This window comes from Sprattus sprattus (assembly GCF_963457725.1).
Source record: "Sprattus sprattus genome assembly, chromosome: 6".
NCBI classification, from domain to species: domain Eukaryota; kingdom Metazoa; phylum Chordata; class Actinopteri; order Clupeiformes; family Clupeidae; genus Sprattus; species Sprattus sprattus.
This window is the reverse complement of record NC_137925.1, coordinates 24,485,504-24,498,949: the sequence shown is the minus strand read 5'-3', so window position 1 is coordinate 24,498,949 and position 13,446 is coordinate 24,485,504. Positions and strand designations below refer to the sequence as shown.

Sequence of the window (13,446 nt, the reverse complement as noted above, 5' to 3'; positions counted from 1 at the left end):
AGGCAATAATCATGGAACACTACTGGAGGTGCAGGTTTATTATTGAGTTGCCATGACAATTTCCATAATGAAAACAAAAACTATGTTTCATAGGTGACAAAAGCAAAGCCTTTGCAAATAATTTGCTTCTGCTTTTATCTTTGAACTAATTGTCTTTTGTTTTTGCTCCAGGGAAAAAAAGCATCATCCAATGGAACCACTGAAAAGAGGTTACGCTTCTAACAGACAACAAAATGTTACTTTATCACAAAAAAAATTAAATATGTATTAAATATATGATATATATGTTCAACCTAATATTTTCTGTTATGATGAAATTATATATATATTATGGAAGCCTGCTTATTCCAGCCTCATTCATTTGTAGGTTTGACTGCCTGGTTTATGTGGAGGTCACCCCAAAGAAAGATGTCTTGGCAGTCCAAGAGGAGGTCCAATGGCGTCTCAAACCTCCATACCACCATGACAAAGTCGTTGTGACTGCAGACCCTGGATCCATAACTGTTAATTCTGTTGGTAGGTGGAGAAGCCTCTTGATATATTTAAGGCTGACATCAATTTCTAATATTAAACTACTTTTTCCCTCAGCCATGACTTTCTATAACAGATCCCTTTTTGATCATAGAGCTTATGTAGTTGCCTGGCGGTTATAATGATTAGTCTTTATGTCATATGTTTTTTAAACTCATCTTTCTATATGGACAGAGATGTTTCCCACTGATAGTCTTCCACAAACAACTGGACCTCCGGCCCTCTCTACTGCTTCTACCACAGGTCAGTGCCCTCTCCCATAGAAATTAGATGATGACATTTAGAGTTGATGGAAACAAGAAAAGGAAGTCCTACTTTAGTCAAGTATGAGCTCTGGCTCCATGAACAAATAGGCAATAAAACTACTCAAATTGAGACTGAATTCAGCAGTTGTAAGTACATAGCATGTGTAGAAATTGTCCTCTGTGTCTTCTTTAACAGCTGAGCTGCCATTATGCCCTTCTGTGGCAGTGTTGGCCTCCGCAGTCGCAATGGAAACTCCTGATGAATGTAGCCCTGACTACACGGAGGGGTGTAAGTAACTCAACAACGACCTTTACACAGAATCATATTCGGAATTGCAACAGTGAAACCGGGCGTTTTAATAACCTCATCAAAATGATGGGTGAAATACTCAACTGATATCACCAATAACATGCATTTATGCTGTATGCAGATATAGAATATTTGAAAAATGAGAAACATGACAAATTATAATTTAATGGGAATAATAATAAGAATAATGATTTGTTTCTCAAGTTCTTCAGGACACATTTTACAGAGTCAGTTTAAACGCAAGCATCAATGGTACAGTGATAAATGCAGAGACCACCTTTCAAAACTGGGTGAGTGGACCAACGGCCAATGCACAGCATAATAAAGGATATACTGTAGTACACTAATCAAATATGTGTGAATTATCTGATTATTTGTGGTTTTCAGCTTGATGCAACATTGAATCCACTTCGCATGGCATTTTTAAACTTTGTGATGAAGCCAGAGTGGCACATGTGAGTGACCATTTAGCAAACTAAACAGGAAGAATGCACGCCTTAGTGAATGTGGTGGACACGTCTTTGATGATTTTTTAAGACAATTGTAAGGGTAATGAGATTTGAGATATTAAAGAAGTTTTCAATCCTCCACAGATATGGCTGCACATTCCAGGTGCAGGCAGAATATCTTAATGTCACAGAGACAAAGAAGCTCATTCTCAGCCTTCTCACAAAACTATACATCACTGAGTCCGTGTCTATTCAAGTCCTTCCTGGTCACATCACCGTCTCACACATAGGTAAGTCGGAGATGGGAAGTCATATCGAAGCACGACATCCTCTCTCAGATCTGCATTGTCCAACATCCACAGTCACGCACTGGCCATCCAGGATGCAAATCTTTTTTTTTTTTTTTTTTTTAATTATAGATTTCAGTTTTAGTTATTTATCCACATATACATGAGGGTTTTTTTTACATAGAAGAAACCCCCACCCTGACTGGACATATGCAAATCACCATAACAGAAAACAACCACACGGACAATTTAGGTGTCTTGATACACCTGTCACACCCGGCAAATCAATAACCAAGCTAAATCTGTTGAGTATTTGTCTGCAGCTCCAGGCTCCTGCCCTGATCACGACCAGCACACCCTGCAGGGCCTGTTTGCCTGGCCCAAGACTGAGGCACAGGACACAGCCATCGTCCTCTGTCAGAAGAACAAAAAAGAAAGAGCCACACGATTCTGGTAAGTGAGTTCTACCGCGGCGCCTCGTGGTTTAACATTCACACGGTGAGGCCGTGGTTTAACATCTACACGGTGAGACCGTGGTTTAACATTCACACTGTGAGACCGTGGTTTAACATCCACACGGTGAGTCCGTGGTTTAACATCCACACGGTGAGTCCGTGGTTTAACATCCACACGGTGAGACCGTGGTTTAACATCCACACGGTGAGACCGTGGTTTAACATGCACACGGTGAGGCCGTGGTTTAACATCCACACGGTGAGACAGTGGTTTAACGTCCACACGGTGAGACTGTGGTTTAACATCCACACGGTGAGACCGTGGTTTAACATTCACACGGTGAGAGCGTGGTTTGTGAGTTGTGTAAATAAATGGATTACATGTGGTTTGTGAGATGTGTAAATAAATGGATTACATGGCCACTTGCCCATCAATGTGAGACCTGGGTTTGAGTGTTCACACATTTTATATTTTATATTTTCACACTACACAGTTGGTAGTGTTTTTCACACATTTGTAAGTCAGTCACTGTGTGCTGAGAAGCAGCCAGAGGCTTCATACGTATTGAAGGAGGCACGTAGTAGGCAGTGACTTTTCTCAGATCAAGGTGTGAATGATGATTACTGAACTAAGTGGCAAAAGGAGAAAGATGCCCCCTCACCTCAAAAGCCTATAGTGAAAGCAGAGCAGGTTGACTACATTGGTGTTTATACTGCTCTGTGGCTCATACAGATTCTTCGTTGTAAAGTAAAATTGAAAGACTTCTAGACCACCATTCATGAGAGAAACCTGAAGGATAATGAGAAATGTCCCTGTGTCTTCTGTGCATGTTGAAGAAGAAGAAGAAGATTGTTTGGAGTGGGTTTATGCAGATGTTGTCAATTTAGAGAACAAGTTGCAGCCATGCGGGCAGAAGGGGCAGGAAAATGAGCTTGTATCTGCACTGGAGCCTGTTTTAGTAGGAATTTGATTATTTGTATGTTGACTGTCACTATATAAGGGAAATTGTCTGATATTTACCTATGGCTCATAGATAAGAGAGTGTTGATGTTAGCTTGCCATTGTTTGGCTTCACACAGTCAGGAAATTGGGAAATGTTTTATGTGGCTGAAATCTCTAACCACACTCTGCATTTGTATGACAGAGGCGCTAAACATGAATTGTCTGCTCTTTACTTGAAGGCTATATATTTTTCACTTTCAATGATAATACATGCTGTGTGTTTTTTCACTGGGCCTATGCATTTTAGTAATAGAATAGTCTTAACTAGGCTGTTGAGAGAATTGTAATTAATCAAGTGTTGAGTAACTTGTGGTAAAGCCACACACCAATAACCTGTATGCATGGTTTCCCTCATCAATCGCTCATGACAAACATGAAGTATTATATACAGAACGTATATAAACATGAAGCCTGTTTCCACTGTTAGTGTTGTATAAATATTCTCCATCACAGGCAGCCTGTGCTGTGTCACTGTCCACACAGTAAATCACTATCACAGTACACAGTGATCTGATTCTGGTGATATACCCACCTATAGCCATAGTTTTTGAGTTTACACAAGTTTAGTGTAAAGAATTAATTAGAAAACATAATTTGTATTAGATGTGAAAACTCAAATGCTAATCCAAATATTAAATATGATAACCATGCGGTGTACTGATTAGATGATTGGTGCAACATAGTTTATTGGCCTATGTGCTGACGGTGAGAGCCCAAGTAATTATACCCCTGTCCAAACTCATCTCTGGAACATTTGGTCTAGAGGCTGTAAACTCATTCAGGAGTTTACTCATGTTAGAAATGGCACACACCGGCAGCACAGCTTGTTCCCTTGGCTGATGGCTCATGGACTAAAGGGCAGATCATCATAGCCCTGGTTTTGTCCAATTCAACTCAAAAGCATGGTCTTCAATTCTTTTGTGCTAAAAAATATTTCTTAAAAACAAACCTTCTGGAATTTTATCTTTAAGAGTCTGACTAAATATTTGCTCTCAGATAAAATGATGAATAAATACTAAAAAGTTATTTCAATGCTTGATATTTTTCTACAGTAAACTAGATGGCATGACTGATAAAGCCATGTGGGAATCTCCAGATTTGAGCTCATGCAAAAAGGTTGTGGTCGACATCACTGATTTGGACAAGGTCAATGTCACAGCAAGTAAGATTGGTGCATGTGTTCATACTGCTCTGTGGTTTAAACAGATTCTTGGTTGTAAAGTAAAATTGAAAGGCTTCCAGACCACCATTCATGAGAGATACCTGATAATATATAATAATAATAACTGTTATTTACTGCATTTCTAAGGCCACCAAAAAAATTTTGTTAAATATTTTATTATCAGACTTTTATATGTATAATTATTTTTTTTTAATTGTAATTATTTGGTAGAATTATTATTCTGTTTTCCTTAGATAATTCCGGTGAGGTTGTGGATATGATTGGTGGTCTGGTCAGTAACCAAACAGACCTCAGTCCTTCTGAGCTGGACACTGTGCTGAACAAACTGGAGGACGTGGTCACCATCAGCCCTGTCTCCACGGCGTTGGGAGAGAAGATAATGGAAATCATCTCAGACCTCCTTAACTCCAAACCTGACCTGGCCTCCTTCACCAACAAGTGAGATGAAAGTGAAAGTGAAAGTGAAAGTGACTCTATGGCAGAGGTGGTGTAGTCACACACACTCTGAATTCCACCTCTGCATTTGACCCATCCAGGGTAGTGACACACACAGCACCCATTGAACACACACAGTGAAGTGAAGTTACACTAACCCGGAGCAGTGAGTTGCCTTGGCGGCGCCAGGGGAGCAGTGATCAGGGTTAAGTGCCTTGCTCAAGGGCACTTCAGCCGTGGATGTGGGCATGGGAGAGCAGTGCTCTACCACTTCCCTCGCCCATATTTTGATAGATTGCATGCCTATGAGACTGTCCTAACCAATTATTGATCCAGACGATAGGGTTAAAGATCAAACTGAGAATTCAGAAAAAGAGCTAAAGCTTCCAGGATAGGTTTTGTCTTTATGTTTCACAGCAACTGAGTATTCACTGTCCCTTTCCTGTCTGTTATATGTTGCGGTACTCTGGTAGTTTCTTACTTTAACTCTGGACATCTCTGATAGTTTCTTACTTTAACTCTGGACATCTCTGGTAGTTCCTTACCTAAACTTTACATTTACATTTAGCCGTTTAGCAGATGTACAAGGGAGAGAAGAGTCAAGCCGCGAGCAATAGAGACCTATAGTGTAACAATAAATACTATTTTACATAAGACACAGGAAAAAGTGCAGGAATGTAACTGCTGTAAGTGCAAGTTAAGTACTAGTAGAATTGCAAGTTTAGGAAGGGACGTGCTTTTTGAAGAGTTGGGTCTTCAAGAGCAATTATGGACATCTCTGGTAGTTCCTTAATTTAACTCTGGACATCTCTGTTTGGCTCTGGCAGAATCCTTGGTCTCACAGACCGACTTGGGGATAAAATTAAGATTGAGGGAGAGACTCACAACATAACTGTCCCATCAATGGCCATGCAGCTCGTCGCCGTGAACTCCAGCCGGTTCCAGGGCCTGACATTTGGTGTGACCTCGCTCACAAGTGACAGTTCTCCAGAGGTGAGTTGAAAGATTATGTAGTGCTGTCACATCTGTCATTCCCACTATCGTCCAGGCTATTGACTATATTGTTTTGTTGTTCAGGTCAAGACACCCCTAACAATTTGAGAAAAAGCTCAAATTGCCTAATCATTATCACCAAATGACATGCTATCGGTGTTTTTATATTTGTATGTTTTTGTATGCTTTTTAGTTAGGTAGCTTGCAAGACCTTAACTAATACTGCTTTAAAAGTTTTGTTTACATTCATGTAAGTAGTCTATGAGTTTATTTGAGGCTACTGAACATGTTACTATTCACCGTCTGATAAAACATTCTCTAATTTACTTTTTACAATGTTTTGGCTGTTGTGTTTAAATCCATGTGGCAGTTATGCAAAGAGTAAATCAGCAGTTTGTGCTGCTCCATAATTTACATAGCAAAGTCAGCAGTTAGCAGGTAAATGTTGTCTAATACATTGCCACAACCTGTATGGATATCAGAACAAAAAACTCTTGAAAGCAAATTTGTCGTTGTACTGTACTGTGGTAGTTCAGTGAATAAATAAATATACAATATTCTTCCAAATGTGTGGTCTTTACTAGGAATTTTGTAATGATAATAATTTGCGTTTCTTGTCTGTTTAAGATTTTTTTGAATAAGACATTTGTGGAGAAGCCTGTGTCAGGGGCTGTGGCCTCTATCTCCCTACCGTCTGTCCTCGAGAACTTCTTCCCTCAGAACAACACTATTAGGCCTCGCATCCAGTTTCAGTTCTACACTTCTGAAGTCCTCTTCAAGGTATGAAACTGGACTTTTCTATTGGAAATTGGACTTTTCTGTTGGAAGCTGAATTTCTCTGTTGACACTGGACTTTTCTGTTGGAATCGTCGTTTCTCACAGTGTTCTATTTGTAGAATCTTTGTGGATGGGTCATACAGAGACAGTTCCGTGCTTCCATTTGGTTTTATTTGAATACAAATGTGTATTTTTTTTCATTGGCAGAATCCTTATCGCAACATGACACTTAACACCTACATTGTGTCAGCCAGTGTCACCAATGTAAATGTCAGTAACCTGAATCAACCTATCATCATCACTCTTCGCCATCTCAAGACGGTACAGGTGTGTGAGTCGCTAGCAAAACTAAGGACATCAGAAGAACTTTACTTATAATAACTGCTTGTTATAATGATCAGTCAAGACACAGACACACATACACACACACACACACACACACACACACACACACAGACACACCCACAGACACACACAAACAAACATGGTTTTGTATGATTATGGACTTTTCTGGATCATAAAAAAGTGGCCAGGATTGTATATAACTGACTGACTGTGGGGAATAAGGAACCCCATGACCCCATGACCCCATGATCTTTCCCACTTCTGCAATAGGATCAAGACCAACAGATGTGTGTCTACTGGGACCTCAGCAAGAGTGGTATGTTCTTTTTAGGTTGTTCCTCTTTAGGACTAATATTTACCAACAAAATAATGTTTAGATTTATGACATGCACAACGAAATCATGTTTAGATTCATGACAGGCATACATATGTTGGCAATGCTTGTGTACCTGTGTTGTGGTGTTTCCATAGGTGGCGGAGGCTGGGAGAACCAAGGGTGTAAGATTCAGACTCAGAGCACAGACGGCTTTCAAACCACCTGCCATTGTAACCATCTCACTCACTTTGGAGTGCTGTTGGTGAGCATCACTGCCTGCTCACTCACACTTTCCTCCCTAACATCACTCCTATATCCAACATGGGAACACACAGTGCCTAGACAACACTAAACCAGTATGCATACTTATACACTAGACAACACTACACTAAACCAGTATGCATACTTATACACTAGACAACACTACACTAAACCAGTATGCATACTTATACACTAGACAACACTACACTAAACCAGTATGCATACTTATACACTAGACTACACTACACTAAACCAGTGTGCATACTTATACACTAGACAACACTACACTAAACCAGTGTGCATACTTATACACTAGACAACACTATTCAATTCAATTCAATTCAATTCAATTTTATTTGTATAGCGCCATAACAATACAATTGCCTCTAGGCGCTTAACAGAGCCCAGAGCCTAAACCCCCTTAGTGCATGCACAACGGTTAAACCAGTATGCATACTTATACACTAGACAACACTACACTAAACCAGTGTGCATACTTATACACTAGACAACACTAAACCAGTATGCATACTTATACACTAGACAACACTAAACCAGTATGCATACTTATACACTAGACTACACTACACTAAACCAGTATGCTTACTTATACACTAGACAACACTACACTAAACCAGTGTGCATACTTATACACTAGACAACACTAAACCAGTATGCATACTTATACACTAGACATCACTAAACCAGTATGCATACTTATACACTAGACAACACTAAACCAGTATGCATACTTATAAACTAGACAACACTAAACCAGTATGCATACTTATACACTAGACAACACTACACTAAACCAGTATGCATACTTATACACAAGACAACACTACACTAAACCAGTATGCATACTTATACACTACACAACACTACACTAAACCAGTATGCATACTTATACACTAGACAACACTCAACCAGTATGCATACTTATACACTAGACTTCACTGCACTTAACCAGTATGCATACTTATTGCCTCTTTATTCATGTCTCATTCACAGGATGTGTCCAAGACCCCAGTCAGTGCAGTAGATCACCTGATCCTGACCAGCATATCTTATGTGGGCTGTGGCTTGTCCTCCATCTTTTTGGGTGTCACGCTCATTACATACTTAGCCTTTGAGTGAGTGACTTCTCCACATGAACTGATTAATAAGACAGGCGACAAATAATGCTCTGACGTCTATAAAAAAATGAATACAAATACTAAAAAAAAACAAATCCAAATCTGTTGCCACAGGAAACTGCGTCAGGACTACCCGTCCAAAATCCTGATCAACTTGTCCCTGGCTCTGCTAGGCCTGAACCTGGTCTTCCTGGTGAACTCCTGGCTGGCCTCTTTTGAGATCAGAGGACTCTGTATGAGTGTGGCGGTTATCCAGCACTTTTTTCTCTTGGCCTCTTTCACGTGGATGGGTTTAGAAGCTTTGCACATGTACTTTGCCCTGGTGAAAGTCTTCAACGTCTACGTGCCCTCATACACCCTCAAGTTCTGTGTGGTGGGATGGGGTAAGAATGAAGAAAGGAATACATACTCTAATGTGTAAATAAATGAAAATCTAACACATTTACTTCAGTTTAAAATGTAGTTCTGTGACTGCAAATTATATTGTCCCCTGTTGTGAACGAAGACATTTTGAAAGGTTTGAAATTTACAGCGATGGCAAACTACAGAATCTCTTTTCTTGGCTGTATGTGTAGGATTACCTACTGCGATTATTATCTTGATCCTGGCTATAAACAAGGATGTCTATGGCAACGGATTTAGAGATTCCAGCTTCTTCACAGACACGGCACCATTGTAAGTAAAATAATAAAGGACATAGGGCAGATGATTTCTAATAGCGCGCTAAACACAACCTTTATGAATGAACCAGGATAGGTAAAAGGAACTATGACTGTTTTTTGTTTTCACTTATATTCCATATGATTTTGTTCTTCCAGTACACTTACTTTCTTGTCTTTTATTTTTATGTTTCGCTTTTATTATTTGTTTCGCTTTACTCTTTACTTTTTTTGTGCTTTTGTATAAGTAAAGCACATTGAGTAGCGCATTTGCTATATAAATATGGCCTTTTGTGTTCACCAGCTGCTGGTTGCAGGATGACACAGCATTTTATGTCTCTGTCATGGCCTTCATTCTCCTGGTCCTGCTGTGCAACATGACCATGTTTGGAGTGGTTCTGGTCCAGATTCGTAAGATGCAGGCCAACAAGACCACCAGCAACACCAGCGGGCTGGTGCATGACCTACGGGTCGTTGCCAGCCTCACCTTTCTCCTGGGCCTCACCTGGATTCTGCCCTTCATCAGCTGGGGGCCACTCAACACTCCCTTTCTGTACCTGTTCTCCATCCTAAACAGTCTGCAGGGTAAGGGTATCCTTACTTCCTCAGGGAGACTTCTGGGGAGATACTTTTTGAAGATAGGCAGTGTGTGTTTGAACAATGCCATAAGGCACTGTGATCCAGTGGCTGTTCTGATGGAGTTAATGTGTGTTGACGAGATGTTGCTTTTTTCTACAGGCTTCTTCATATTCATCTTCCACTGTCTGATGAAGGAGAATGTGCAGAAACAGTGGAGGATCCACCTCTGCTGTGGGCCTCTCAGGCCCGGAGACTACTCTGGTGAGGGAGCGACATCTGTATCAGGAATACTTAACTAGTACTTAACTAGTACTTAACTAGTACTTAACTTGCACAGAGTTTAAGTACATTTAACTACCAGAGATAATTGCTCTTGAAGACCCAACTCTTCAGAAAGCAACTCCCTTCCTGCACTTTTTTTTTCTATTTATTATGTTAAATAGTATTTATTGTTACACTAGGTCTCTATTGCTCGTATATTGACTGTTCTCTCACTAGCATGTTACTTTGGACAAAAGCGTCTGCTAAATGGCTAAATGTAAATGTAAATGTAGGAGTCCAAAGGAGGGTGTATACGTGCAATATGATACCCAAAATGATTATACGCACATTAGTTGCAAAACAATCTGGTCAGCTATTTTGAGAATATTCAAATGAGGTTGTCTTCTTACTTTAGACTGGAGCCGCTCCGTGACAGGCGGTGGTGGAGGGGGACGGAACCGCCTGGTGCGTTCTCCATCAGTCAAGTCAGAGGACACCAGCTCCATCAGGAAGATTTCTGACTCGTCCACTACGGGTGCCGGTCAAATGACAGCCTGACCTCACAAAATCCTCCTTCCATCCACGCGCTTCAGCGGATCTACTTAAAATAGTTTCAAGTTTTAAGCAGATTTGTCTAGTTGATGTTAAAATGACTTAATGAAAGACATCTAGTCACATCAAGTAGTATCTCAAAATAAAGAAATATCCTCGTTGATGTTTGTGAACTTCGAACATACTGTATGTTGAACAATTTGTCATTAGTTACTATAGCCATCATTGCACATCAGAGTGTGACAGCTGATACTCTCAGTAACTGGCACACAGAGTATCACAGTGCATGTCCCTGGTGAGTCTGGGTCAAAACAAGATTGAATTAGGAAGTATGAACACTTTAGTGATCAGGTCGTCAGATGCCCTTTTGGTCTTGTTGGCCAGTATAACCATCGAGCCCAACTTAATGGCATTTCAGGCTGCATCCCATCATGTCATGTCCCATCAAGTCATGCCTCAGTAGACGTGTGATGGAGTCACCAGGCAACCAGAGTGATGCTCATTTCAGACCAACTCCTCCTGGTGTCTAGAAGCACAGATGGTACTGTATATACTGAGGTACAATATTGTTGCTGTTAATACATACAGAATGTTTTTTACAGACTACATTTCTAGTTTTGCATTACAGCAACAATGTCCTTAAAATGTTGCGTTTTATTATTAATATTTGTATTCTATATTTTCTTCTCTCTTATCCTCTTCTATGGTGATGTGTAAAATGTTTGTATGATGCATGCATATGTCCACGTTTCTGAGTGTCTGTCCATGTATCCAAAACTGACAGTGACAGATGTATTAGAAGAACCATCAGATTTTTGGGCTTAGATTTGTATCAGCCACCTTCCTCGTGCACATCTTTTTCACCATTTTCACAAGGGTTTCATAATTGAAAGATAAATAAATATGACAGAATCAATTGGAATTCTAGTGAGGTGGTTTCTACACAGCACGGATTTCAGATTTTGACGAGGAATTCTAAAAGGTTCTGGAACATCTGCTTCAGCATCACACACAAGATGGCTAGTTCTCAGCCCCTGAAGGCTCTACAATACGGTGAGCTCTTATTTATCAATTAGTTGAAACCATGTTCTCCAGTGATAGACCACTTCAAAATTATCAGTTTCTCTGGTTTTACTATTTATTGGTATGTGTTAAAGTAAAATGTACATTTTTGTTTTATTCTATAACCTACTGGCAACATTCCTAACAAATTTCAAATAAAAATATTGTCATTTAGATCATTTATTTGCAGAAAAATGACAATTGGTCAAAATAGCAAAAAATATGCAGTGTCTTCAGATCTCGAATAATGCAAAGAAAACAAGCTCATATTCATTTTTAAACTACACAATACTAATGCTTTAACTTAGGAAGAGTTCAGAAATCAATATTTGGTGGAATAAACTTGATTTAAAAACACAACTTTCATGTGTCTTGGCATGCTCTCCACCAGTCTTTCACATTGCCGTTGGGTGACTTTATGCTACTCCTGGCGCAAGAATTCAAGCAGCTCGGCTTCTTTTCATGGCTTGTGACCATCCATCTTCCTCTTGATCACAATTCAGAGGTTTTTTTATGGGATTCAGGTCTCGAAATTGGGCTGGCCATGACAGGGTCCTGATCTGGTGATACTCCATCCACACCTTTACTGGCCTGGCTGTGTGGTATGGAGCATTGCCCTGCTGGAAAAAACACTTCTCAGAGTTGGGGAACATTGTCAGAGCAAAAGGAAGCAAGTTTTTCTTCCGGGACAACGTTGTACTTTGCCTGGCTGAGGTTTGTAAAAGACCATAAGGATTGAACCGAAGCCGACTGGAGGGTCTCCTAGTTCGTCTTCTCTGATGAGTCCAATTTCACAGTAGGTGCAAGACTCTGTGGCTTGTAGGCCTCTCCAGGTCTCCGTCTAACCATCAGACGACCATGTATTGGGCAAAGCTGAAAATTGAACCCATCAGAGAAGACGAACTAGGAGACCCTCCAGTCCGCTTTGGTTCAATCCTTATGGTCTTTTACAAACCTCAGCCAGGCAAAGTACAACGTTGTCCCGGAAGAAAAACTTGCTTCCTTTTGCTCTGACAATGTTCCCCAACTCTGACAAGTGTTTTTTCCAGCAGGGCAATGCTCCATGCCACACAGCCAGGCCAGTAAAGGTGTGGATGGAGTATCACCAGATCAGGACCCTGTCATGGCCAGCCCAATTTCGAGACCTGAATCCCATAAAAAAAACTCTGAAATGTGATCAAGAGGAAGATGGATGGTCACAAGCCATGAAAAGAAGCCGAGCTGCTTGAATTCTTGCGCCAGGAGTAGCATAAAGTCACCCAACGGCAATGTGAAAGACTGGTGGAGAGCATGCCAAGACACATGAAAGTTGTGATTTTAAATCAAGGTTATTCCACCAAATATTGATTTCTGAACTCTTCCTAAGTTAAAGCATTAGTATTGTGTAGTTTAAAAATTAATATGAGCTTGTTTTCTTTGCATTATTCGAGATCTGAAGACACTGCATCTTTTTTGCTATTTTGACCAATTGTCATTTTTCTGCAAATAAATGATCTAAATGACAATATTTTTATTTGAAATTTGGTAGGAATGTGGCCAGTAGGTTATAGAATAAAACTAAAATGGACATTTTACTTTAACACATACCAATAAATAGTAAAACC

The 13,446-nt window shown here is 40.1% G+C and overlaps 1 protein-coding gene across 1 annotated transcript; it reads left to right on the top strand.

The window, feature by feature from the left end:
- Nucleotides 1–4,719: 4,719 nt before the first annotated feature.
- Nucleotides 4,720–10,786, top strand: adgrg4a (adhesion G protein-coupled receptor G4a; the record flags this gene model as incomplete). Its single annotated transcript, XM_080840904.1, has 12 exons — nt 4,720–4,901; nt 5,726–5,891; nt 6,519–6,671; nt 6,876–6,989; nt 7,284–7,329; nt 7,485–7,591; nt 8,605–8,726; nt 8,844–9,112; nt 9,305–9,404; nt 9,693–9,973; nt 10,127–10,228; nt 10,644–10,786. The coding sequence occupies 12 exons, from the start codon at nt 4,720–4,722 to the stop codon at nt 10,784–10,786; spliced, it is 1,785 nt and encodes a 594-aa protein (XP_080697030.1).
- Between the last annotated feature and the right edge of the window lie 2,660 nt (nt 10,787–13,446).